General features: G+C 54.4%; 1 protein-coding gene across 6 annotated transcripts in view; it reads left to right on the top strand.

The window, feature by feature from the left end:
* The first annotated feature begins 2,046 nt into the window (after nucleotides 1–2,046).
* Nucleotides 2,047–26,609, top strand: part of TBKBP1 (TBK1 binding protein 1) — a 41,289-nt gene continuing 16,726 nt past the window's right edge. For 2 of the 6 annotated variants that reach the window (XM_038754488.1, XM_038754487.1), the window contains exons 1-6: nucleotides 14,362–14,807; nucleotides 14,947–15,042; nucleotides 15,725–15,829; nucleotides 17,243–17,408; nucleotides 21,837–22,012; nucleotides 22,167–22,228. In XM_038754488.1, coding sequence (XP_038610416.1) covers nucleotides 14,616–14,807; nucleotides 14,947–15,042; nucleotides 15,725–15,829; nucleotides 17,243–17,408; nucleotides 21,837–22,012; nucleotides 22,167–22,228 — 797 coding nt within the window. In that variant the 5' untranslated portion in view covers nucleotides 14,362–14,615. Of the gene's footprint in view, nucleotides 2,120–3,427; nucleotides 3,465–11,176; nucleotides 11,202–14,361; nucleotides 14,808–14,946; nucleotides 15,043–15,724; nucleotides 15,830–17,242; nucleotides 17,409–21,836; nucleotides 22,013–22,166; nucleotides 22,229–26,609 lie in introns of those variants that run through there. The other 4 variants (XM_038754483.1, XM_038754484.1, XM_038754485.1 and 1 more) reach the window with 4 other exon arrangements.

The raw sequence follows: 26,609 nt of genomic DNA, 5'->3' as shown, positions 1-26,609 counted from the left end.
ACCCATGACCTCTGACTCCAAAGCCTGGTTCTTTCCACTGAGCCACGCTGCTTCTAGATAGGGATTAAGAGTGTAAGCCCCAATGTGAGACAGGGACTGTGTCCAGTCTGATTAGCTTGTATCTACCCAAGCTCTTGGAACAGTGCTTGGCCCATAGTAAGCGCTTAACAAGTACCATTATTATGATTAAGTACCATTATTATTATTCATAATAAGGGTCCGAGGGGGGAGTGTGCGGGACTGGGGAGGGAGTAGCTCCAGGTGACTCTGCTGATTTGACTTTTCTGCATTTCTTGCCCCTGGTTCTCCGTCCCCTTCTTTCTAGTGTGTAGCCTCAATCCCTCCTACTGCTGCAGGTCTCTAGTGCAGAGTACGTGCATGGAGCCCCGCTCTTTGGGCTGGATGTCGGCTCCTTTGCTCCAGCTCCTGTCTGGTGGCTGGTCTGGCACCTGGTCCGGCCGGGTCCTGGTCCCCAGAGCTGGTGGGGGGCGGGGGCCGGTGAGGACCCTGTGCTCTGGGATGGCCAGGGGGTGGTCGGGGCTGTCTGGCTGAGGTCGGGGGTAGTCCACTGGGCCTGTCCGGCCGGGGTCGGGGGTGGTCCGCTGGGACTGTCTGGGTGGGACCGGGGATGGTCCGGGGCTGTGCAGGCGAAGCTAGGGAGGACGGTGGTCCACTGGGTCTGTCCGGACAGGGACTGGGGTGGTCAGGGGTGGTCAAGGCTGGTCCGGGCAGGGCCTGGGATGGTCCTGAGCTGTCCGGGCAGGGCCGGGGGTGGTCCGGGTCTGTCTGGGTGGGGCCTGGGATGGTCCTGGGCTGCCCGGGCGGGGCCGGGGGTGGTCAGGGGTGGTCAAGGGTGGTCCGGGCAGGGACTGGGATGGTCCTGGGCTGTCCGGGCAGGGCAGGGGGTGGTCTGGGTCTGTCCGGGCGGGGCCTGGGGTGGTCCTGGACTGCCCGGGCGGGGCCGGGGGTGGTCCGGGTCTGCCCGGTCGGGGCCTGGGATGGTCCTGGGCTGTTCGGGCGGGCCCGTGGGTGGCCCGGATCTGTCTGGTCGGGGCCTGGCATGGTCCGGGTCTGTCTGGGCAGGGCCGGAGGTGGTCCGGGTCTGTCCGGGCGGGGCCTGGGATGGTCCTGGGCTGTTCGGGCAGGGCCTGGGATGGTCCTGGACTGTCCGGGCAGGGCCTGGGATGGTCCTGGGCTGTCCGGGCAGGGCCTGGGATGGTCCTGGGCTGTCTGGGCAGGGCTGGGGTGGTCAAGGGTGGTCTGGGAGGGGCCTGGGATGACCATGGGCTGTCTGGGCAGGGCCGGGGGTGGTCATGGGCTGTCTGGGCAGGGCCGGGGGTGGTCATGGGCTGTCTGGGCAGGGCCGGGGGTGATCAGGGGTGGTCTGAGAGGGGCTTGGGATGGTCCGGGTCTGTCCGGGCAGGGCTGGGGATGGTCATGATGGGCTGTCCGGGAGGGGCCAGGGGTGGTCCGGGTCTGTCCAGGAGGGGCCTGGAATGGCCCTGGGCTGTCCGGGCAGGGCCGGGGGTGGTCAGGGGTGGTCCGGAAGGGGCTTGGGATGGTCCGGGTCTGTCCGGGCAGGGCCGGGGATGGTCATGGGCTGTCCGGGAGGGGCCGGGGGTGGTCCGGGGCTGTCCAGGAGGGGCCTGGGATGGCCCTGGGCTGTCTGGGCAGGGCCGGGGGTGGTCAGGCGTGGTCCGGGAGGGGCTTGGGATGGTTCGGGTCTGTCCGGGCAGGGCCGGAGATGGTCAGGGGTGGGCCGGCGGGGCTGTCGGGGCGGGGCCGGGGCGTGTCGGCGGGGGGGCAGCGGCGGGGCAGCCGTTCCCCCCCCGCCCGCGGGAAAACCCAAAGAGGCGGGGGGCGGGGGGGAGGCGGGGGAGGAGGGGCAGGAGGAGGAGGAGGAGGAGGAGGAGGAGGAGGAGGAGGAGGAGGAGCGGGGCCGGGCAGAGTCCCGGCCGCCACAGGGCAGGGCAGGAGCGGAGCGGAGCGGGGCGGGCCGGAGCGGGCCGGAGCGGGCCGGAGCGGGCGGGCGGGCGGGCGGACGGACGGACGGACGGGGAGCCGAGGCCGGGGACGACAGCGGGGCGGCGATGAGACCAACAGTCACCGGGCGGGGAGCGTGAGTCCCCTCCCCTCCTTCTCCTCCTCCTCCCCTCCCCCTCCTCCCCTCCCCTCCTCCTCCTCCTCCCCTCTGCCCCCTCCCCCCTCCGGGCCGGGGGGAGGTTTGGGGGGGCAGCTCCTGGCGCCGGACCCTCCGGGCCCCCCCACCCCGGGCCCCCCTCCCCTCCCCTCCCCCCACCGGATCGGATCGGACCGGACCGGACCGGATCGGATGGGGCCGTCCGCTCCCCGGACACCCCCCCTCCCTCCCTGGGCCCGGCGGGGCGGGGGTCCGGGGGGGGGTCCCGGGGTCCGGGGGGTCCCGGGCAGCCGCCGGCGGCGGGGGGGAGGGGGGCCGGAGTGGGGGAGGGGCGTCGGTGTCAGCCCCCGGGAGGGGAGGGGCCGCATTTTCTCTCCTCCGAGAGAAAGGGGCTTTAAAGGGAGACTCTTAAAGGGACGGCGGGCGGGGAGAGGAGACCCCCCCCCATCCCTCCATCCCTCCATCCCTCATCCCTCCATCCCTCCATCCATCCCTCCCTCCATCCCTCCCTCCATCCCTGCTCAGCGCAGGGTCGGCCGGGGGCCGCGGGAGGGCGGAGGGCAGGACCGGATCGGGGCCGGGGGGCCGGCAGCAGGCCCCAGGCCCGGAGGGTTGGTTAGAGGCCGGGATGGTTAGAGGAGGCCGGGATGGTTAGAGGCCCGGGGGGTTAGAGGCCGGGATGGCTAGAGGCCGGGGGGGTTAGAGGCTGGGATTGTTAGAGGCCGGGGGGCAGGGGGGGTTAGAGGCCGGGGTGGTTGTTGGTTAGAGGCCGGGATGGTTAAAGGCCAGGATGGTTAGAGGCCGGGATTGCTAGAGGCCGGCGGGGTTAGAGGCCGGGATTGTCAGAGGCCGGGATTGCTAGAGGCCGGGGGGGTTAGAGGCTGGGATTGTTAGAGGCCGGGGGGCACGGGGGGTTAGAGGCCGGGATGGTTGGTTAGAGGCCGGGATGGTTGGTTAGAGGCCGGGACGGTTAGAGGCGGGATTGCTAGAGGCCGGAGGGGTCAGAGGCCGGGATTGTCAGAGGCCGGGGCGGGGCGGGGCGGTTAGAGGCCGGGATTGCTAGACTCCCCCTCCTCCCCATCCCCCCCGCCTTACCTCCTTCCCCTCCCCACAGCACCTGTATATATGTATATATGTTTGTACGGATTTATTACTCTATTATTTTATTTGTACATATTTATTCTATCTATTTTATTTTGTTAATATTTTTTGTTTTGCTGTCTATCACCCCGTTCTAGACTGTGAGCCCGCTGTTGGGTAGGGACCGTCTCTATGTGTTGCCAACTTGTACTTCCCAAGCGCTTGGTACAGTGCTCTGCACACAGTAAGCACTCAATAAATACGATTGAATGAATAAATGAATAGAGGCCGGGGGGCCGGTGGGGTTTGAAGCCGGGATGGTTAGAGGCCGGGGTTGTTGGTTAGAGGCCAGAATTGGTTGGTTAGAGGTCGGGGGGGTGAGAGGCCGGGATTGCTAGAGGCCGGGGGGTGGGGGTGGGGGTTAGAGGCCGGGATTGCTAGAGGCCGGGAAGTGGGGGTGGGGGTTAGAGGCCGGGATTGCTAGAGGCCGGGGAGTGGGGGTGGGGGTTAGAGGCCGGGATTGCTAGAGGCCGGGGAGTGGGGGTGGGGGTTAGAGGCCGGGATTGCTAGAGGCCGGGGAGTGGGGGGTGGGGGTTAGAGGCCGGGATTGCTAGAGGCCGGGGAGTGGGGGGTGGGGGTTAGAGGCCGGGATTGCTAGAGGCCGGGGAGTGGGGGTGGGGGTTAGAGGCCGGGATTGCTAGAGGCCGGGGAGTGGGGGTGGGGGTTAGAGGCCGGGATTGCTAGAGGCCGGGGAGTGGGGGTGGGGGTTAGAGGCCGGGATTGCTAGAGGCCGGGGAGGGGGGGGGGGGGTTTAGAGGCCGGGATGGTTAGAGGCCAGGATGGTTAGAGGCCGGGGGGATTAGAGACAGGGGTTTTTAGAGGCCGAGGGGGTTAGAGACCGGGATTGTTAGAGGCCGGGGGTATTTGTTAGAGACCGGGATTTTTAGAGGCCGAGGGGGTTAGAGACCGGGATTGTTAGAGGCTGGGGGTATTTGTTAGAGACCGGGATTGTTAGAGGCCGGGGGGTTTTAGAGACCGGGATTGTTAGAGGCCGGGGGTATTTGTTAGAGACCGGGATTGTTAGAGGCCGGGGTGTTTTAGAGACCGGGATTGTTAGAGGCCGGGATTGCTAGAGGCCGGGTGTGCGTGTGTGTGTGTGTGTGTGTGTGTTAGAGGCCGGGATTGCTAGAGGCCGGGTGTGTGTGTGTGTTAGAGACCGGGACTGTTAGAGGCCGGGATTGCTAGGGGGGGGGGGGGGTGTGTGGGTGTGTGTGTGTGTGTGTGTGTGTGTGTGTGTGTGTGTGTGTTAGAGACCGGGATTGTTAGAGGCCGGGATTGCTAGAGGCCGGAGGGGTTGGAGACCGGGATTGTTAGAGGACGGGGGAGTTAGAGACCGGGATTGTTAGAGGACGGGGGAGTTAGAGACCGGGATTGTTAGAGGCTGGGGGGGGGGGCGGGGGTTAGAGACCGGGATTGTTAGAGGCCGGGATTGTTAGAGGCCGGGGGGGGGGGGGTTAGAGAGGGTCCAGCCCCGCGCGCACCTTGCGCTTACGTTGCGCGCCCCTCCCGGGCCTTCTGGTGGCTCCCCCCGCCTCGCCGCCAGCACCCAAGGGCCGGGGGCCCAAATGCCCGCTGTCCGCAGAGCGCTCCGCCGGCCGCTTACTAGGCGGGGAGCGGCGGGCGCCTCCCGGGGGCTGAGCGGCGGGCGCCGACCGGGGGCTGAGCGCTCCGCTAGGCGCCTGCTCCGAGGGCACCGCCGGGCCCGCCACTCCTCGCCCCTGCTGGGTATTGGCACCTGGGCCCTTGGCCGGGGCACCGGATTCTCCCGGGGGGGAAAAAGAAAAAGTGCGTTTTTCTGGAGAGGGTGGAAAGCTGGATGATGATAATGATAATAATGTCGGTATTTGTTGCACATAGTAAGCGCTTAATAAATGCCATCGCTATTAAGCTCTTACTCTGTGCCGAGCACTGTTCTAAACGCTGTGTAATCAAGGTTGTCCCACGTGGGGCTCGCAGTCTTCATCCCCATTTTCCAGCCGAGGGAACTGAGGCCCAGAGAGGTGAAGTGACTTGATCATCATCATCAATCGCATTTATTGAGCGCTTACTATGTGCAGAGCACTGTACTAAGCGCTTGGGAAGTACAAATTGGCAACATATAGAGACAGTCCCTACCCAACAGTGGGCTCACGGTCTAAAAATGATGATGATGATGGCATTTATTAAGCGCTTACGATGTGCAAAGCACTGTTCTAAGCGCTGGGGAGGTTACAAGGTTGTCCCACGGGGGGCTCACAGTCTTCAGCCCCATTTTCCAGCCGAGGGAACTGAGGCCCAGAGAAGTGAAGTGACTTGCCCAAAGTCACCCAGCTGACGAGCGGCGGAGTCGGGATTAGAACTCACGACCTCTGACCCCCAAGCCCGTGCTCTTTTTCACTGAGCCAGGATGCTTCTCTGGGTGCGGGCAGGGAACGCGTCCACCAACTCTGTTGTTGTATTGAACTCTCCCAGGCGCTCAGTACAGAGTCCTGCCCCCCGAAAGCGCTCAGTGCCTACCACGGATTGATATTGGTTGGTGGGACGCGATGTGAAGGGGAAAATAATGGTGTGCCTAACCGTCGTGTTGGTTGTCATCATCATCAATCGTATTTATTGAGCACTTACTATGTGCAGAGCACTGTACTAAGCGCTTGGGAAGTACAAATTGGCAACATATAGAGACAGTCCCTACCCAACAGTGGGCTCACAGTCTAGGGGCGGGGGGGGGGGTAGTGCTGGGAAAGGTAATTATTATTATTAGAGCAGCAGCGTGGCTCAGTGGAAAGAGCACGGGCTTGGGAGTCAGAGGTCGTGGGTTCTAATCCCGGCTCCACCGCTTGTCAGCTGTGGGACTTTGGGCAAGTCACTTCACTTCTCTGTGCCTCAGTTACCTCATCCGTAAAATGGGGATGAAGACCGTGAGCCCCCCGTGGGACAACCTGATCACCTTGTAATCTCCCCAGCGCTTAGAACGGTGCTTTGCACATAGTAAGCGCTTAATAAATGCCATTATTATTATTATTCTCTGGGCCTCAGTTCCCTCATCTGTAAAATAGGGATGAAGACTGTGAGCCCCACATGGGACAACCTGATCATCTTGTATCCCCCGAGCACTTAGAACAGTGCTTCGCACATAGTAAGTGCTTAATAAATGCCATTATTATTATTATTATTATTCTCTGGGCCTCAGTTCCCTCATCTGTAAAATGGGGATGAAGACTGTGAGCCCCACATGGGACAACCTGATCATCTCGTATCCCCCGAGCACTTAGAACAGCGCTTCGCACATGTTAAGCGCTTAATAAATGCCATCATTATTATTATTGTGCTGTTTGTGTACCGCTTACGAGGTAATAATAATGATGGTATTTGTTAAGTGCTTACTATGTGCCAAGCACTGTTCTAAGCCGTGGGGTGGATACAAGGTCATCAGGTTGTCCCACATGGAGATCCCAGTCTTCATCCTCCTTTTACAGATGAGGGAATTGAGGCACAGAGAAGCGACATGACTTTCCCAAAGTCACATAGCTGATAAGTGGCGGAGCCGGGATTAGAACCCACGACGTCTGACTCCCAAACCCCTGCTCTAGGTTTAATGATGGCATTTATTAAGCGCTTACTATGGGCAAAGCACTGTTCTAAGTGCTGGGTAGGTTACAAGGTGATCAGGTTGTCCCACGGGGGGCTCACAGTCTTCATCCCCATTTTTACAGATGAGGGAACTGAGGCCCAGAGAAGTGAAGTGACTTGCCCAGTCGCACCGCTGACAATTGGAGGAGCCAGGATTTGAACCCATGACCTCTGACTCCAAAGCCCGAGCTCATTCCACTGAGCCACGCTGCTTCTAATAGGCTTGTCCCGTTAGGAGCTCACAGCCTATACTGTGAGTTTTCCTTATCACAGGGTTATCAAGAATGTAACCCACATGGGAGAATTGAGTATTCAATGTATTTCCTGTGCACAGAGTACTGTAATAATACATAATAATAATACATAGAATACATATCTATTCTATTTATTTTATTTTGTTAGTATGTTTGGTTTTGTTCTCTGTCTCCCCCTTTTAGACTGTGAGCCCACTGTTGGGTAGGGACTGTCTCTATATGTTGCCAATTTGTACTTCCCAAGCGCTTAGTACAGTGCTCTGCACATAGTAAGCGCTCAATAAATACGATTGATGATGATGATGATGATAATAATGGTGATTGTGGTATTTGCTAAGCTCTTCCTATGTGCCAGGCACTGTACTAAGCGCTGGGGTGGGTACAAGCAAATCGGGCTGGACACAGTCGCTGTCCCATGTATGCAGAGCAGTCTACTGAGCCTGTCCTGCGTATGGGGCACTGTACTGGATGTCTAATATATTCAAGAGTACTCTACTGGGTACTCACCGTACCCTCTAGGCTGTAAGCTTGTTGTGGACAGGGAACTCTGGTCTATTGTACTTTCCCACACACTTAGTACAGTGCTTTGCACACAGTAAGCAGCCAAATACGATTGTTTGATTACTGAACACTGTACTGAGTGTCTACTGGTTTTAGGGCACTGTGCTTGGTATTTATTGTACCGAGCATTACTAAGTGCAGAGAACTTTTTGGGGCTGTGTGTGTGTGTGTGTGTGTGTGTGTGTGTGTGTGTGTGTGTGTGTGTGTGTGTGTATTGGCCACCTACTGTTGTGCTGGGAACTTCCCAGGCACATGGAGCTATAGTGAGCACCTATTAGTGCCAGACCTCCTACAATGTACATTTCACCTGCTGTGTCCACGTACTGTACCGAGCCCATGTGAATGTACAGCAGAAGTCAAAGATGTGGTTTTGCAGAGCTTAAATCTCGTGGGAGAGAAAAGTTAATCAGTTGTATTTATTGAGAGCACCTACTGGGTGCAGAACATTGTACTAAGCGCTTGGGAGAGTACAATATAACAGAGTTTGCGCTTGGGAGAGTACAATATAACAGAGTTGATCCCCCGCCCCCAAGGAGCTTAGAGTCTAGAGGGGGAGACAGACGTTAGAATAAATTTCGGCTACGTACCTATGTGCCGTGGGACTGAGGTTAAGGTGACTAAAGGAGACTGTGAGCCCACTGTTGGGTAGGGACTGTCTATATGTTGCCATCTTGTACTTCCCAAGCGCTTAGTACAGTGCTCTGCACACATTAAGCGCTGAATAAATACGATTGATTGATTGATTGATTGATCCAAATCCAAAGCGTGATGCAGAAGGGAGAGGGAATATGGGAAATGAGGGTTTTGTTGGGGAAGGCCTCTCGGAGAAGATGGGATTTTAATAAAGTTTCGAAGGTGAGGAAAGTGATCGTCCGTCGGATAGGAAGGAGGAGGGAGTTCCAGTTGTGATTTTATTAAGGTCTTGAAGGTGGGGAGAGAGATCGCCTGTCGGATACGAAGTGTGAGGGAGGCCCAGGCCAGAGGCAGGACGTGGCCGAGAGGTCGGCGGCAAGGTAGACAATATCGAGGCCCGGCGAGTGGGTTGGCGTTTGAGGCGTGAAGTGACTGAGCTGGGTTGTAATAGGAAATGAACGAGGTAAGAAAGGAGGGGGCAAAGTGATTGAGTGCTTTAAAGCTGATGGTGTGAGGTTTCTGTTGATGCAGAGGTGGATGGGCAATCACTAGAGGGTTCTTGAGGAGTGGGGGAAATGTGGACTGAACTTTTTCAAGAAAAGTGATCCGGGCAGCAGAGTGGACGGAGAGACAGGAGCCAGGGAAGTCAGCGAGGAGGCTGATGCGGTTGTCAAGGCAGGAGAGGAAAAGAGCTTGGATCAACATGCAGTTTGGATGGAGTGGAAAGGGTGGGTTTTTAGCAATGTGGTGAAGGCTGAACCGACAGGATTTGGCGACAGATTGACTATGTGGGTTGAATGAACGAGATGAGTCGAGGATAATGCTGAGGATACGGGTTTGTGAGACAGGAAGGATGGTGGTGCCGTCTACAGTGATGGGAAAGTCGGGGGAGGGCGGGATTTGAGTGGGAAGATGAGGAGTTCTGTTTTGGTCGCGTTACGTTTGAGGTGTCGGCGGGACATGGAAGAAGAGATGTCCTGAAGGCAGGAGGAAACGCAAGACCGCAGAGAAGGAGAGAGCTGGGGGCTGGAGATGGAGATTTGGGAATCATCCACATATAGTTGAAGCCATGGAAGTGAATAAGTTCTCCAAGGGAATGGGTGAAATAGAGAATAGCAAGGAACCCATATCTGACACACACACCAGTTGAAAGCCGAAGAGGCAAATTATAGTAATCACAAGTAGTTAATTAAAAAAACAAACAAACAGATAAGGCTCTGAGGCAGCGGAGGGGCCAATGGGTGGCCTGAACAGGGTGGTAAGATCATTCATTCATTCAATCGTATTTATTGGAGAGCAGAGCACTGTACTAAGCGCTTGGGAAGTACAAGTTGGCAACATATAGAGACGGTCCCTACCCAACAACGGGCTCACAGTCTAGAAGGGGGAGACAGACAAGAAAACCAAACCTGTGGACAGGTGTCAAGTCGTCAGAACAAATAGAATTAAAGCTAAATGCACATCATTAACAAAATAAGTAGAATAGTAAATATGAACAAGTAAAATAAATAGAGTAATAAATCTGTGCAAACATATATACAGGTTCTGTGGGAAGGGGAAAGAGGTAGGGCCGGGGGGATGGGGGGGGAGGAGAGGAAAAAGGGGGCTCAGTCTGGGAAGGCCTCCTGGAGGAGTTGAGCTCTCAGTAGGGCTTTGAAGGGAGGAAGAGAGCTAGCTTGGCGGCTGTGAGGAGGGAGGGCATTCCAGGCCAGGGGAAGGACGTGGGCCGGGGGTCGACGGCGGGACGGGCGAGAACGAGGCACGATGAGGAGATTAGCGGCAGAGGAGCGGAGGGTGCGGGCTGGGCTGGAGAAGGAGAGAAGGGAGGTGAGGTAGGAGAGGGCGAGGGGATGGACAGCCTTGAAGCCGAGAGTGAGGAGTTTTTCTCGATGCGTAGGTTGACTGGCAGCCACTGGAGATTCTTGAGGAGGGGAGTAACATGCCCAGAGCGTTTCTGCACAAAGATGATCCCGGCAGCAGCGTGAAGTATAGACTGAAGTGGGGAGAGACAGGAGGATGGGAGATCAGAGAGGAGGCTGATGCAGCCACCCAGTCGGGATAGGATGAGAGATTGAACCAGCAAGATTTGGATGGAGAGGAAAGGCGGATCTTGGCAATGTTGCGGAGTTGAGACCGGCAGGTTTTGGTGACGGATTGGATGTGAGGGGTGAACAAGAGAGCAGAGTCGAGGATGACACCAAGGTTGCGGGCTTGTGAGACGGGAAGGATGGTAGTGCCGTCAACAGAGATGGGAAAGTCAGGGAGAGGGCAGGGTTTGGGAGGGAAGACAAGGAGTTCAGTCTTGGACATGTTGAGTTTTAGGTGGCGGGCAGACATCCAGATGGAGATGTCCTGAAGGCAGGAGGAGACACGAGCCTGGAGAGGGGGGAGAGAGCAGGGGCAGAGATGTAGATTTGGGTGTCATCAGCTTAGAGATGATAATTGAAGCCATGGGAACGAATGAGGTCACCAAGGGAGTGAGTGTAGATAGAGAACAGAAGGGGACCAAGAACTGACCCTTGAGGAACCCCTATAGTAAGGGGATGGGCGGGGGAGGAGGAGCCCGCAAACGAGACTGAGAATGAACAGCTGGAGAGATAAGAGGAGACCAGGAGAAGATGGAGTCTGTGAAGCCAAGGTTGGATAGCGTGTTGAGGAGAAGGGGGTGGTCCACAGTGTCGAAGGCAGCAGAAAGGTCGAGAAGGATTAGGATAAAGTGGGAACCGTTGGATTTGGCAAGAAGGAGGTCATTGGTGACCTTTGAGAGGGCAGTTTTGGTGGAGTTTAGGGGACGGAAGCCAGATTGGAGGGGGTCAAGGAGAGCGTTGGTGGAATTCGAGGTGAGAACGAAGTACAGTGAGGAGGTTAGCGGTGGCAGAGGAGCGGAGGGTGTGGGCTGGGCTGTAGGAGGAGAGAAGGGAAGTGAGGCAGGAGGGGGCCAGGTGATGGACAGCCTTGAAGCTAATGAAGATTGAAGCTAATTGAAGCTAATGATGGGATAGAGGAGCAGCGTGGCTTAGTGGAAAGAGCACAGGCTTGGGAGTTAGAGGACATGGGTCCTAATCCCTGCTCTGCCACTTGTCTGCTGTGTGACCTTGGGCAAGCCACTTAACTTCTCTGTGCCTCAGTTACCTCATCTGTAAAATGGGGATTAAAACTGTGAGCCCCATGTGGAACAACCTGATTATCCCGTATCTACCCAGTGCTTAGAACAGTCCTTGGCACATAGTAAACTCTTAACAAATACCATCGTTATTATTATTATTGTTATGATGATGATGGACTTTCCTGTTGAGAATAGTGGGTCCTTGTTGAGGGCAGGGAATGTGTCTGTTTATTGTTAAGAATAATGATAGTATTTGTTAAGCGCTTACTATGTGCCAAGCACTGTTCCAAGCACTAAGGTAGATACAAGGTAATTAGGTTGTCCCAGGTGGGGCTCACAATCTTAATCCCCATTTTACAGATGAGGTAACTGAGGCACAGAGAAGTTAAGTGACTTGCCCAAAGTCACACAGCTGACAAGTGGCAGAGCCAGGATTAGAACCCACGACCTCTGACTCCCAATTGTTCTATTGTACTCTCTCAAGCCCTTATTAAAAATAATAGTAATAATGGTATTTGTTAAACGTTTACTATGTGCCAAGCACTGTTCTAAGCACTAAGGTAGATACAAGGTATTTAGGTTGTCCCACGTAGGGCTCACAATCTTAATCCCCATTTTACAGATGAGGTAACTGAGGCACAGAGAAGTTAAGTGACTTGCCCAAAGTCACACAGCTGACAAGTGGCAGAGCCAGGATTAGAAGCCACGACCTCTGACTCCCAATTGTTCTATTGTAGTCTCCCAAGCCCTTACTAAAAATAATAATAATAACGGTATTTGTTAAGCACTTACAATGTGCCAAGAACTGTTGTAAGCACTGGGGTAGATATAAGGTAATCAGGTTGTCCCATGGTGGGGCTCACAGTCTTAATCCTCATTTTACAGAAGAGGTAGCTGAGGCACAGAGAAGTGAAGTGATTTGCCCAAGGTCACACAGCAGACAAGTGGTGGAGCCGGGATTAGAACCCACAACCTCTGATTCCCAAGCTCGGGCTCTTTCCACTAAGCCATGCTGGGTGCTCTGCACACAGTAAGCGCTCAATAAATATGATTGATTGATTGATTGATTGATTGATAGGTATATTATCTCACCGGCAGTCACTTGCCAACTTACAAAAACTGGTGGAAAGAACTCAGAGCTGGGAATCAGGAGGCCCGGGTTCTAATCTCAGTTTGGCCATTTGCCTGCTTGTGTGATCTTGGGCAAGTCACTTCAGTTCTCTGGGTCTGTTTCAGCTTCCCTCTCTGTAAATTGGGGGTAAAATGCCCATTCTCCCTCCCTCTTAGAATGTGAACCTTGTGTTCATTCATTCATTCATTCACTCATTCATTCAATCGTATTTATTGAGCGCTTACTGTGTGCACAGCACTGTACTAAGCGCTTGGGAAGTACAAGTTGGCAACATATAGAGATGGTCCCTACCCAACAGCGGGCTCACAGTCTAGAAGGGGGAGACAGACAACAAAACAAAACATATTAACAAAATAAAATAAATAGAATGAATATGCACAAATTAAATAAATAGAGTAATAAATTCATACAAACATATGTATATATACAGGTACTTGGGAAGTACAAGTTGGCAACATATAGAGCCAGTCCCTACCCAACAGCGGGCTCACAGTCTAGAAGGGGGAGACAGACAACAAAACAAAACATGTTAACAAAATAAAATAAATAGAATAAATATGTACAAATAAAATAAATAGAGTAGTAAATCCGTACAAACATATATACATATATACAGGTGCTGTGGGGAGGGGAAGGAGGTAAGGCCGGGGGGATGGGGAGGGGGAGAAGGGGGAATGAACATTCATTCATTCAATCGCATTTATTGAGCGCTTACTGTGTGCAGAGCACTGTACTAAGCGCTTGGGAAGTTCAGGTCGGCAAAATAATAACGATGATGGTATTTGTTAAGCTCTTACTGTGTGCCAAGCACTGCTCTAAGCACTGGGGTAGATACAAGATAATCAGGTTGTTTCACGTGGGGCTCACAGTCTTAATCCTCATTTTACAGATGAGGTAACCGAGGCACAGAGAAGTGAAGTGACTTGCCCAAGGTCACACAGCAGGCAAATGGCGGAGCAGGGATTAGAACCTATAGCCTTCTGACTCCCAGGCTTGTGCTCTAGCCATTATGCCATGCTGCTTCGTCTGGCGGGGCCGGGATTAGAACCCATGACCTCTGACTCCCAAGCCTGTGCTCTTTCCACTGAGCCACACTGCTTCACTTGCCCAAGGTTACACAGCAGGCAAGCTATAGAGCTGAGATTAGAACCCAGGGCAGGGAATGCCTCTGTTTATTGTTAATAATAATGATAGTATTTGTTAAGCACTTACTATGTGCCAAGCACTGTTCTAAGCACTAAGGTAATTAGGTTGTCCCACGTGGGGCTCACAATCTTAATCCCCATTTTACAGATGAGGTCACTGAGGCCCAGAGAAGTGAAGTGACTTGCCCAAGGTCACTCAGCAGACAGGTCATGGCCTCTGACTCCCAAGCCTGGGCTCTTTCCACTGAGCCACGCTGCTTCTCATGGGCCGTGAACGGGCCCCTGGGGTCTCCCACTCGTCCTGAATCCCAAAGTTTCCCCACTGCTCCTAGTTCCCGATGGCCAGAGGAGCGGGGCAGCCTCAAGGCTGGGAGCGGTGGGGGCGAGAGGGAAGCTGGATGGATCCACCAGGGCGACAGGATGGGCCGTTTCCTCTTCCCGGCCCAGGGAGTGGAGCGGGGGGAACGCAGGATGTGCGGCTGGGGGAGCGGGGCCCGCAGCCAGGAAGCGGCCGACGGAGGCGGAGGGAAAGGTTTCGGGCCTCGGTTTAGGGGCCGGAGGGTGGGCGGGTGGCTGGAAGGGAAGGGGATGGTGGGAGGGAAGTCTGTGGGGACAGGGCCGAAGCCCCAAGGGCCTTCGCAGGAATCGGGAAGCTGGAGCCAGGCTGTTTCCTGGTCATTTCCCCGCTCCACCAGGCCGGGGCTGGAGGAGGCCCAAGCCGGGAGAGCCCCGGGTGGGAAAGCCCGGGAGAGGGAGTGGAGGAATCTGGGGGTGGGGAAGCCCAGGACTAGCTGGGGGACGGAAGGATGATGCACCTTTAGGCCGGGCCGGTCCCGTCTGAGCCGTCCCTCCGTCCCGTCCCCCTGCCCGGCCTGGCGTCTGCCCCACAGGCACCATGGAGTCCATGTTCGGGGATGACGTCCACGTCCTGAGCCGGGAGGCGCTGAGGCCGGAGCTGGCGGGAGACATGTGCTCGGCCTCCCACTTCGCCCTGGTCACGGCCTACGGGGACATCAAGGAGCGGCTGGCTGGGCTGGAGCGAGAGAACGCTGCCCTGCGAAGACGTCTCAAAGCCTATGAGGTCAAGGTGGGGCGGGGAGGCCCGGGGGACCCATCTGGCTCGGGGAGGCGGCTGAGGGGGGACGGGCAGGGACTGAGCCCGGTTCGGGGGGTCAGCGGGGACACCGGTCCCAGTCCGTGGGCCCAGACGGTCTGCCGGCCCCCAGGACCCGGTGATCGGGATGTTTGAGGACGACGGCAGCTTCTACGAGCTCAAGGAGAACGTCAGCTTCCAGCGGCAGCTCAACCAGTTTCAGCACGAGGTGAGTCTCCCGCGGCCCCTGACCTCTTCCCCAGCCAGCTCCTCGCCCCGTCCCGGGTTGGGTGGTCCCCCGATCGGCTCCGCGGCGGCCCCCTTGGCTCGTCCCCAGAAGCCCACCCCCCAAAACCTCCTTCCTCCAGCCTGCTCCCCGCCCCGTCCCGGGTTGGGTGGTCCCCCGATCGGTGCTCTGCACATAGTAAGCGCTCAATAAATACGGTTGATTGATTGATTGATTGATTCTGCCAGTCGTCAGCTGTGTGACTCTGGGCAAGTCACTTCACTTCCCTGGGCCACGGTGACCTCATCTGTAACCGTGGGACAGCCTGATCACCTTGTAGCCTCCCCAGCGCTTAGGACAGTGCTTTGCACATAGAAAGCGCTTAATCAATGCCATCATTGTTATTATTAGAGGAATGAAGGGAGCAAGTCAGATCGTCCCCAGAAGTCCACCCCCCAAAACCTCCTTCCTCCAGCCTGCTCCCCGCCCCGTCCCGGGTCGGGTGGTCTCCCGATCGGCTCCGCGGCGGTCCCCTTGGCTCGTCCCCAGAAGCAGCCGCATTTCCCCTGCCCGCGCGTGCGGGCCGCCGGGTGGGTGGGACGGTGAGGAGCAGAGCCAGAGCCGCGTCTGGGCCTCCAGCCCCTCGCAGGCCGCCGCCACACTGACCCTGACTGTGGGCCCGCAGCTGCAGCAGCAGAATGAGCGCGAGGACCAGCTCTGCAACCTGGTCCAGGCCTACCAGAAGCTCAGGGAGGAGAAGAGCCAGCTGGAGAACGAGCTAGCCGGCATGGTGGGCCGGGGCCGGGGGCCGGGGGGCGGCTGGCGGGGTCAGGGGAGGCCCGCGACCGAGCCGGGGCGGCTGGGACGGTGTAGACTGTACGCTCCTTGCGGGCAGGGATCCGCGTCTGTATTACGCTGGACTCTCCTACGCGCTTGGCACCGCGCTTTGCCCGCAGTGAGGGCTCAAGAAACACCACCGGTTGGTTGTGCGTTGGGGACCGTGGAGGTGGACTTGTGGTAGTGTGTGTGACTGGAATGGAGCGTTACCTGAAACGGGGTACGTGGGGGGGTGTGGCCCACTCTGGGTCTGTGTCACACTCTGTGTGTGTGTGTTTGTAGTACTGTGTGGCCGTGAGGCGGTTACCTGAAAGAGTATACGTGTATATGTGTGTATGTCTGACATTGGGTCTGTCACACTGTGTGGGTGGGTGTGCCTGGGTCGGAAGTGTGTACCTGTGACAGCGTATAATGGCAGCGTGTTTGTGACCGTCTGTGTGTATTTGTGGCAATGTGTCCCTGGAACAGTGGGCACGTGTGTCTGCGTGGCACTGTGCGTGTGCCTGGGAATGACAGTGTGTAATGATGACAGTGTGCGTGACCGGTATTGGGTCTGCCTCCCTGTATAGTTGTGTGCCTGACCGTGACAGTGTTACTGTGTCTGTGTGCATCCGTAACAGTGCGTTTGTCACTCTGTGAGTGTGTGGGTGTGTGCTTGTGGCTGACTGAGGACACGGCTGGGTCTCGGAAATCCTTAGAGATTCATTCATTCATTCAATCGTATTTATTGAGCACTTACTGAGTGCAGAGCACTGTACTAAGCGCTTGGGAAAGGACAATACAACAGTAAACAGAGTTCCTGCCCACCTCCTCCATTCATTCATTCATTCAATCGTGTTTATTGAGCGCTTACTGTGTGCAGAGCACTGTACTAAGCGCTTGGGAAAGGACAGTACAACAATAAACAGAGTTCCTGCCCACATGCTCCATTCATTCATTCATTCAATCGTGTTTATTGAGCACTTACTGTGTGCAGAGCACTGTACTAAGCGCTTGGGAAAGGACAATACAACAATAAACAGAGTTCCTGCCCACATCCTCCATTCATTCTTTCATTCAGTCGTATTTATGGAGCGCTTACCGTGTGCAGAGCACTGTACTAAGCTCCAGGAGGTGAGGGAGAGGGCTATGGGACCATCAGCTCATCTTGGGCAGGGAACCTGCCTACCAACTCGGTTCTGTTGTCCGCTCCCAAGCGCTTAGCACAGTGCTCTGCACCCAGTAAGTGCTCGGTAAATGCGATTGATGGACTGGGGGGATAGCGAGTGGGCAGCCAGGGGAGCTTTGGTGCTAAACTGAGCTCTGCCCCTCCTCCCCGCCCAACCCACCCTGTGTCCCCTCCATCCCACCAACCCCGTCCCCGTAGCGGGCACTTGTAGAGACGCACCTGAGCCAGATCTGCAGCCTGGAGCAGCAGCTACGCGACCAGCAGACTGAGAGCGGCTCCTGCCCCAGCCTCAGTCTCAGCCCCCCCGTGCACAGCTCCGAGCTGCACTACCTGTCTCTGCACGGGACCCCCGGGCTGGGCCACGGTGAGTCTTCTCCGAGAAGCCTTCCCTGACTAAGTCCTCCCCTCCTCTTCCCCCGCTCCCTTCTGCGTCGCCCTGACTTGCTCCCTTCATTCATCTAATAATGACAATGATGGCATTGATTAAGCGCTTACTATGTGCAAAGCACATGTCCTAAGCGCTGGGGAGGTTACGAGGTGATCAGGCTGTCCCACGGTTACGGATGAGGTCACTGCGGCCCAGAGAAGTGAAGTGACTTGCCCAGAGTCACACAGCTGACAACTGGCAGAATCAATCAATCAATCAATCAATTGTATTTATTGAGCGCTTACTATGTTCAGGGCACTGTACTAAGCGCTTGGGAAGTACACATTGGCAACATATAGAGACAGTCCCTACCCAACAGTGGGCTCGCAGTCTAAAAGGGGGAGACAGAGAACAAAACCAAACATACTAACAAAGTAAAATAAATAGAATAGATATGTACAAGTAAAATAAATAAATAGAGTAATAAATCTGTACAAACATATATACATATATACAAGTGCTGTGGGGAAGGGAAGGAGGTAAGATGGGGGGATAGAGGGGGGACGAGGGGGAGAGGAAGGAAGGGGCTCAGTCTGGGAAGGCCTCTCGGAGGAGGTGAGCTCTCAGCAGGGCCTTGAAGGGAGAAGTGAGAAGCAGCGTGGCTCAGTGGAAAGAGCTCGGGCTTTGGAGTCAGAGGTCATGGGTTCAAATCCCGGCTCCGCCACTTGGCAGCTGTGTGACTTTGGGCAAGTCACTTCACTTCTCTGGGCCTCAGTTCCCTCATCTAGAAAATGGGGATTAAGTCTGTGAGCCCCACGTGGGACAACTTGATTACCTTGTATCTACCCCAGCGCTTAGAACAGTGCTTTGCACATAGTAAGCGCTTAATAAATGCCATCATTATTATTATTATTAACTGGCGGAGCCGGGGTTTGAACCCGTGACCTTTGACTCATCTCCCCTCCCAAGTCCCCCAGCACTTAAGTCTATACCTAAGCACTAAGCACTAAGTCTATAGAGAAGCAGTGTGGCTCAGTGGAAAGAGCCCGGGCTTTGGAGTCAGAGGTCGTGGGTTCAAATCCTGGCTCCACCAATTGTCAGCTGGGTGACTTTGGGCAAGTCACTTCACTTCTCTGGGCCTCAGTTACCTCATCTGTAAAATGGGGATTTGGACTGTGAGCCCCAAGTGGGACAACCTGATCACGTTGTAGCCTCCCCAGCGCTTAGAACAGTGCTTTGCACATAGTAAGCGCTTAATAAATGCCATTATTATTATTATTATTATATCCATCATGTCTTTATGTATATTAATGTCGGTCTCCCCCTAATTGTAGTATCTGTTAAGCGCTTACTATGTGCCAGGCACTGTGTTTAAGTTCTGGGGTGGATATAAGCAAATTGTGAGCCTGTTGTTGGGTAGGGCTTTTCTCTATCTTTTGCCGAATTATGCTTTCCAAGAGCTTAGTACAGTGCTCTGTACACAGTAAGCGCTCAATAAATACGGTTGAATGAATGAATGAAGTCTGTTTGGACACAGTCCCTGTCTCACCTGGGGCTCACAGTCTTAATCCCCATTTCCCAGTTGAGGGACCCGAGGCCCAGAGAAGTGAAGTAACTTGCCCAAGGTCACCCAGCTGAAGAGTTGGGGAGCTGGGGTTAGAACCTGGGACCTTCTGTCTACCAAGCCCGGGCTCTCCTCTAATAATAATGATGGTATTTGTTAAGCCCTTACTGAGTGCCAAACACTGTTCTAAGCGCCGAGTTAGATACAAGGTCATCAGATTGTCCCACGTGGGTTTCACAGCCTTCATCCCCATTTTACAGATGAGGTAGCTGAGGCCCAGAGAAGTTAAGTGACTTGCCCAAAGTCACACAGCTAACAAGTGGCGGAGTCGTGATTAGAACCCACGACCTCTGACTCCCAAGCCTGTGCTCTTTCCGCTGAGCTGTGCTCATTGTGGGCAGGGAATGCGTCTGTTTGTTGTAGGGAACTCTCCCAAGCGCTTAGTACAGTGCTTTGAGAAGAAGCGTGGCTCAGTGGAAAGAACACGGGCTTAGGAGTCAGAGGTCAGGGGTTCAAATCCCGGCTCCGCCACTTGTCAGCTGTGTGACTCTGGGCAAGTCACTTCACTTCTCTGGGCCTCAGTGACCTCATCTGTACAATGGGGTTGAAGACTGTGAGCCCCCCGTGGGACAACCTGATAATAATAATAATGACGGCATTTATTAAGCGCTTATTAATCAATCAATCGTATTTATTGAGCGCTTACTGAGTGCAGAGCACTGTACTAAGTGCTTGGGAAGTACAAGTTGGCAACATATAGAGACAGTCCCTACCCAACAGTGGGCTCACAGTCTAAAATGTGCAAAGCACTGTTCTAAGCACTGGGGAATTTACAGAGTGAGCAGGTTGTCCCACGGGGGGCTCACAGTCTTCATCCCCATTTTACAGAGCAGGTAACTGAGGCCCAGAGAAGTAAAGTGACTTGCCCAAAGTCACGCAGCTGACAAGTGGCGGAGCCGGGATTTGAACCCATGACCTCTGACTTCAAAGCCCGGGCTCTTTCCACTGAGCCACGCTGACCTTGTATCCTCCCCCCAGCGCTTAGAACAGGGCTTTGCACATAGTAAGCGCTTAATAATAATAATAATATCACTGTAATTAATTATCGTAATTAATAATAAGCGCTTAATAATAATAATATCACTGAATTAATTATCACTGTATTATTTAGTGTAATAACGATATCATAATAATACTTTATATTATTGTTAATATAATATTATAATATAATAATAATAATAATATAATTATTATTAAATACGTGTGAATGAATAAATGAGACCGACCACCCCAGCTCCCCAAGCCCCCCTCTCGGGGAGAGGACCAGGTGGGGTGCAGTACCCAAAGTGGCCGCCAGGGGGCCCCATCGCCCCAGCTTCAATCAATCAATCAATCAATCGTATTTATTGAGCGCTTACTGTGTGCAGAGCACTGTACTAAGCGCTTGGGAAGTCCAAGTTGGCAGCATATAGAGACGGTCCCTACCCAACAGCGGGCTCACAGTCTAGAAGGGGGAGACAGGGAACATAAACCAAACAGATTAACAAAATAAAATAAATAGAATAGATATGTACAAGTAAAATAAATAAATAAATAGAGTAATAAATATGTACAAACATATATACAGGTGCTGTGGGGAAGGGAAGGAGGTAAGGCGGGGGGGATGGATAGGGGGAGGAGGGGGAGGACTTGCCTCTCCTCGCCTTCTCTGGAGGAGGGGGCCAGGTCGCTTGGCCAGGAAGTGGCTTCTCTGGGCCACCGGCCTCCCTCCCCACCCCCAGGCAGCCCAGGCTCACCCTCCCACCCCCCTCCATCCCTCTGGGCAGCCCCCACTCACCCCGGCCATTCCCCCTCCTCCAGAAGCAGCTTGACTCAGTGGAAAGAGCACAGGCTTGGGAGCCAGAGGTCATGGGTTCAAATCCCGGCTCTGCCACATGTCTGCTGGGAGACCTTGGGCAAATCACTTTTAACTTCTCTGAGCCTCAGGTGCCTCACCTGGAAAATGGGGATTAAGACTGTGAGCCCCATGTGGGACAACCTGATCACCTTGTATCCCCCCTGCCCAGCGCTTAGAACAGTGCTTGGCACATAGTAAGCGCTTAACAAATGCCATCATTATTGTTATTATTAAAAGCAGCGTGGCTCTGTGGAAAGAGCACGGGCTTTGGAGTCAGAGGTCATGGGTTCAAATTCTGACCCTGGCTCTTGAGCCCACTGTTGGGTAGGGACCGTCTCTATGTGTTGCCAACTTGTACTTCCCAAGCGCTTAGTACAGTGCTCTGCACACAGCAAGCGCTCAATAAATACGATTGATTGATTGATTGATTGTCAGCTGTGTGACTTTGGGCAAGTCACAACTTCTCTGCGCCTCAGTTACCTCATCTGTAAACTGGGAATCAAGACTGTGAGCCCCAAGTGGGACAACCTAATAACCTTGTATCTATCCCAGCGCTTAGAACAGTGCTTGGCACATAGCAAGCGCTTAACAAATACCAACATTATTATTATTATTAATATTATCCCCCCTCGCCCCCCTTGGCCCAGGAAGTCTGTCCTGTTATCCCACCTCAGTCCCCCCTGTTGCATCCTGGATCCTGGTCCCTCACTCACTCAATCAATCAATCGTATTTATTGGGCGCTTACTGTGTGCAGAGCACTGTACTGAGCGCTTGGGAGGTACAAGTTGGCAACGTATAGAGACGGTCCTGACCCAACAGTGGGCTCGCAGTCTAGAAGACTCAGTCGGTGCGGGGTTGGGGTGGGACGATGACCTATGGGGAATGAGGGGTTGGGGGATTGCAATGCTGACCGCCCCCCTTCCTCCCTTCCTCCCTTCCTCTGTCCCCCGCGGTCGCCCTCAGCGCTGGACCCGTCGCTGGGCTGGCAGAGAGCAGGCGGGCTGGAGGCGGCCGGCGAAGTGACCCTCCAGCGGCTGGAGGAGGCTCTGGAAGGCGCCCAGCACGAGGCCCGGGCGGCCCAGCGGCGGGAGGAACAGCTCCAGGCCGAGCTGAAGCAGCTCCAGGACACCCGGACCCAGGCAAGGCCCAGCCGCAGGCCCAGGCGGGGGGCGGGGGCCGCACTGGGGTCCGCCCTGCCCACCGCCGCCCCGGCTCGGGCCTCCACCCCGGGGCCCGGGCCGGGCGGCACGGCCCCCTGAGGGGCGTCTCGCTGAGGTGGCCTGTGACCCCCAGGACTTGGCCTCCAACCAGTCGGAGAGGGACATGGCGTGGGTGAAGAAAGTCGGAGATGACCAGTAAGTGCCCCCCCCCCCCGCGACCCCAGGCGGAACCAGGGCCGACCGCCAACCTCAGGCCTTCCATCATCATCATCATCAGTCGTATTTATTGAGCGCTCACTGTGGGCAGAGCACTGTACTAAGCACTAGGGAAGTACAAGTTGGTAACATATAGAGACGGTCTCTACCCAGCAGTGGGCTCACAGTCCTGTCCCGCCATCGACCCCCAGCCCACGTCATCCCCCGGGCCTGGAATGCCCTCCCTCTGCCCCTCTGCCAAGCTAGCTCTCTTCCTCCCTTCAAGGCCCTGCTGAGAGCGCACCTCCTCCAGGAGGCCTTCCCACACTGAACCCCTTCCTTCCTCTCCCCCTCGTCCCCCTCTCCATCCCCCCATCTTACCTCCTTCCCTTCCCCACAGCACCTGTATATATGTATATATGGTTGCACATATTTATTACTCTATTTATTTTACTTGTACATTTCTATCCTATTTATTTTATTTTGTTGGTATGTTTGGTTTTGTTCTCTGTCTCCCCCTTTTAGACTGTGAGCCCACTGTTGGGTAGGGACTGTCTCTATGTGTTGCCAATTTGTACTTCCCAAGCGTTTAGTACAGTGCTCTGCACATAGTAAGCGCTCAATAAATACGATTGATTGATTGATTGATTGATTGATTAAAAGAGGCCCGGGGTGGGGAGGGACCGCAGAAATGCCCACTGTGGAGCCACGCCAGGCTCCGGCTCCCCCCGAGCCTGTCCCCAGACCCCCGCTCCCCATCCGTCCTCTGCCAAGCGTTGTGTACCGAGACGGCTGGGGAGGCAATGGGGCCTGGAGGGACCCTTTCTGGGGGTTCTGTGGAGCCTGGGGGGCAGGTGTGAAGAGCTGAGGTTGGGCTTCATTTCCTGTGGTTTTGCCTCTTAAGGACAAGTTTTTCTGGTTGGGGTGGAGGTGGGGGTAGGGGTGCGGGTGGAGCCAGGGGAGGAGGCCCAGTCCCCAAGCCGTAGCCCACTCCCCGGTTTGGAAGCCGACGGTCCTGGCGCCGGAGACGCCGAACGCTCAAGCGTCCTAGGTGGCTCCCTTGCGTGCTCTGTGACCTCAGGCCAGTCATTTAACCTCTCTGAGCCAACTCTGAGGGCAGCAAGACAAGAATCACGAGGGCGCAGTCGGGGAAAGTGTTTTGAGACCTTCCTCCGCTCCTTCTAATGATAACAATGGCATTTATTAAGCGTTTACTATGTGCAAAGCCCTGTTCTAAGTGCTGGGGAGGTTACAAGGTAATCAGGTTGTCCCATGGGGGGCTCACAGTCTTAATCCCCATTTTACAGATGAGGTAGCTGAGGCCCAGAGAAGCAATGTGACTTGCCCAAAGTCACACAGCCGCCAATTGGCGGAGGTGGGATTTGAACCCATGATCTCTGACTCCAAAGCCCGGGCTCCTTCCACTGCTACTACTACTACTACTACTACTAATGATAGCATTTATTAGGCGCTTACTATGTGCAAAGCACTGTTCTAAGCGCTGGGGAGGTTATAAGGTGATCAGGTTGTCCCACAGGGGGCTCACAGTCTTCATCCCCATTTTACAGATGAGGTAACTGAGGCCCAGAGAAGTGAAGTGACTTGCCCAAAGTCACACAGCCGACAATTGGCGGAGCCGGGATTTGAACCCATGACCTTTGACTCCAAAGCCCGGGCTCCTTCCACTGAGCCACGCTGCTCCTACAGCCTTCTGGCACCTCAGTTCCAAATGCCCAGTAGGGTGTGGGGAAAGGAGGGCCAGAGATGGGCAGGGTGCCCTGGGTCAATCAATTAATCAATCAATCAATGGTATTTATTGTGTGCAGGGTACTGTACTAAGCGCTTGGGAGACTGCAATATAACAGAGTTGGTAGACAAGTTCCCTGTCCAAAACGGTTGTTGCCTGTGGTGGTGGTGGGGGGGGGGGGGGGTATGTGTGATGATAATAATAATAATAATAATAATTAACGATAATTTTGGCAGTTGTTAAGGGCTTATTATGTGCCAGGCACTGTACTAAGCGCTGGTTACAAACCAATCAGATTGGATGCAGTCCCTGTCCCACAAGGGGCTCACAGTCTTAACCCCTGTTTTACAGAAGAGGTACCTGAGGCCCAGAGAAGTTAAGAGACTTGCCCAAGGTCACACAGCAGACAAGTGGCAGGGCCAGGATTAGAACCCGGCTCCATCTGACTCCCAGACTCGTGCTCTATTCATTCATTCATTCAATCATATTTATTGAGCGCTTACTGTGTGCAGAGCACTGTACTAAGCGCTTGGGAAGTACAAGTTGGCAACATATAGAGACGGTCCCTACCCAACAGCGGGCTCACAGTCTAGAAGGGGCAGAGAGATGACAAAACAAAACATATTAACAAAATAAAAGAAATAGAATAAATATGTACAAGTAAAATAAATAAATAGTGTAATAAATACGTACAAATATATATACATATATACAGGTGCTGTGGGAAGGGGAAGGAGGTAAGGCGGGGGGATGGGGAGGGGGAGGAGGGGGAGAGGAAGGAGGGGGCTCTAATAATAATAATGTTGGTATTTGTTAAGTGCTTACTATGTGCAAAGCACTGTTCTAAGCGCTGGGTTAGATACAAGGTAATCAGGTTGTCCCACGAGGGGCTCACAGTCTTCATTCCCATTTTACGGATGAGGGAACTGAGGCCCAGAGAAGTGAAGTGACTTGCCCAAAGTCACACAGCTGACAAGTGGCGGGGCCGGGATTTGAACCCACGGCCTCTGACTCCAAAGCCCGGGCTCTTTCCACTGAGCCACGCTGCTTCGTAGTGGCTCTAGCCACTAGGCTTCACTGCTTCTCAGCGTAACCCCACCAGGGCTGCTGGAATCATTGGGGGAAGTTCCCGGAGGGAATGTAGTTGAATTGTCTTCATGCCCTGTACCATGCTGCTCCCTTTCCGAGATTTCAAACTCTGTGCATTTCCATCCCAGAAGTTAAGATGTCCGTGTTGGGCCAGAGAGTGGGCGGCAGTTCTTTCCACCGGGAAACTGAAGCCCAGAGAGGTTAAGGGGCTTGTCAGAAGTCACACAGCACGTTCAGAGCTGGGGCTCCAATGGGGCTTGTTTTTACCTCAGCTCTGCTCCTTTCTGGCTCCTCCTTTCCCACATCCCGCCACTGGAGACCAAGTGGCCTGGACTCTGGGACCTCAGTGACCCCCAAGGGGCAGCAGCAATAAGAGTAACATTGGTTACTTGGTTAGAGAAGCGGCGTGGCCAATTGTCAGCTGTGTGACTCTGGGCAAGTCATTTCACTTCTCTGGGCCTCAGTTACCTCACCTGTAAAATGGGGGTGAAGACTCTGAGCCCCCCGTGGGACAACCTGATCACTTTGTAACCTCCCCAGCACTTACAATAGTGCTTTGCACATAGTAAGCACTTAATAAATGCCATTATTATTATTATTATTATTATTATTATTATTATTATTGGTCATGGGTTCTAATTCCAACTCCGCCACTTGTCTGCTGTGTGACCTTGAGCAAGTCACTTCTCTGGACCTTAGGTACCTCATCTGCAAAAGGGGGATTGAGACTGTGAGTCCCACATGGGGCAGGGACTGTGTCCAACTCGATTTGCTTGTATCCACCGCAGCACTTAGTAATAATAATGATGGCATTTATTAAGCGCTTACTATGTGCAAAGCACTGTTCTAAGCACTTGGGAGATTACAAGGTGATCAGGTTGTCCCACGGGGGGCTCACAGTCTTAATCCCCATTTTACAGATGAGGGAACTGAGGCCCAGAGAAGTTAAGTGCAGGGCTAGGCACATAGTAAGCGCTTAACGAATGCCATTATTATTATTATTATTGAGTATTCACATAGTGTAGTGCATTGTACTATTAATAGTAGCCAGGATATTTGTTAAGCAATTAATAATGATGGTATATGTTAAGTGCTTATTATGTGTCAAGCACTGTTCTAAATGCTAGGGGAGATACAGGTTAATCAGGTTGGACACAGTCCCTATCCCGCATGGGGCTCACAGTCTTAATCCCCATTTTACAGATGAGGGAATTGAGGCCCAGAGAAGTGAAGTGGCTTACCCAAGGTCCCACAGCAGACAAATGGCAGAACCGGGACTTGAACCCAGATCCTTCTGACTTCCAGGGTTGTGCTCTATCCACTAGACTGTCATGCACTGCACTAAGCGTCGGGATAGATAGACTATACGTGGATCAGACATAGTCCCTGTTCCACATGGGGCTCACGGCCTAAGGGAGAGGAAGAATAGGAATCTTCTCCTCATTTTTAAAAGAGGTGGAAACTGAGGCACAGAGCAGCAAAATCCCTTGCCTAAGGTCACACAGCAGGCAAGTGACGGAGCCGAGATGAGATCCCAGGCCTCCT

This window comes from Tachyglossus aculeatus, chromosome 11 (genome assembly GCF_015852505.1).
Source record: "Tachyglossus aculeatus isolate mTacAcu1 chromosome 11, mTacAcu1.pri, whole genome shotgun sequence".
NCBI classification, from domain to species: domain Eukaryota; kingdom Metazoa; phylum Chordata; class Mammalia; order Monotremata; family Tachyglossidae; genus Tachyglossus; species Tachyglossus aculeatus.
The sequence above is the reverse complement of the archived record's forward strand: the minus strand, read 5'-3'. Positions and strand labels throughout refer to the sequence as shown.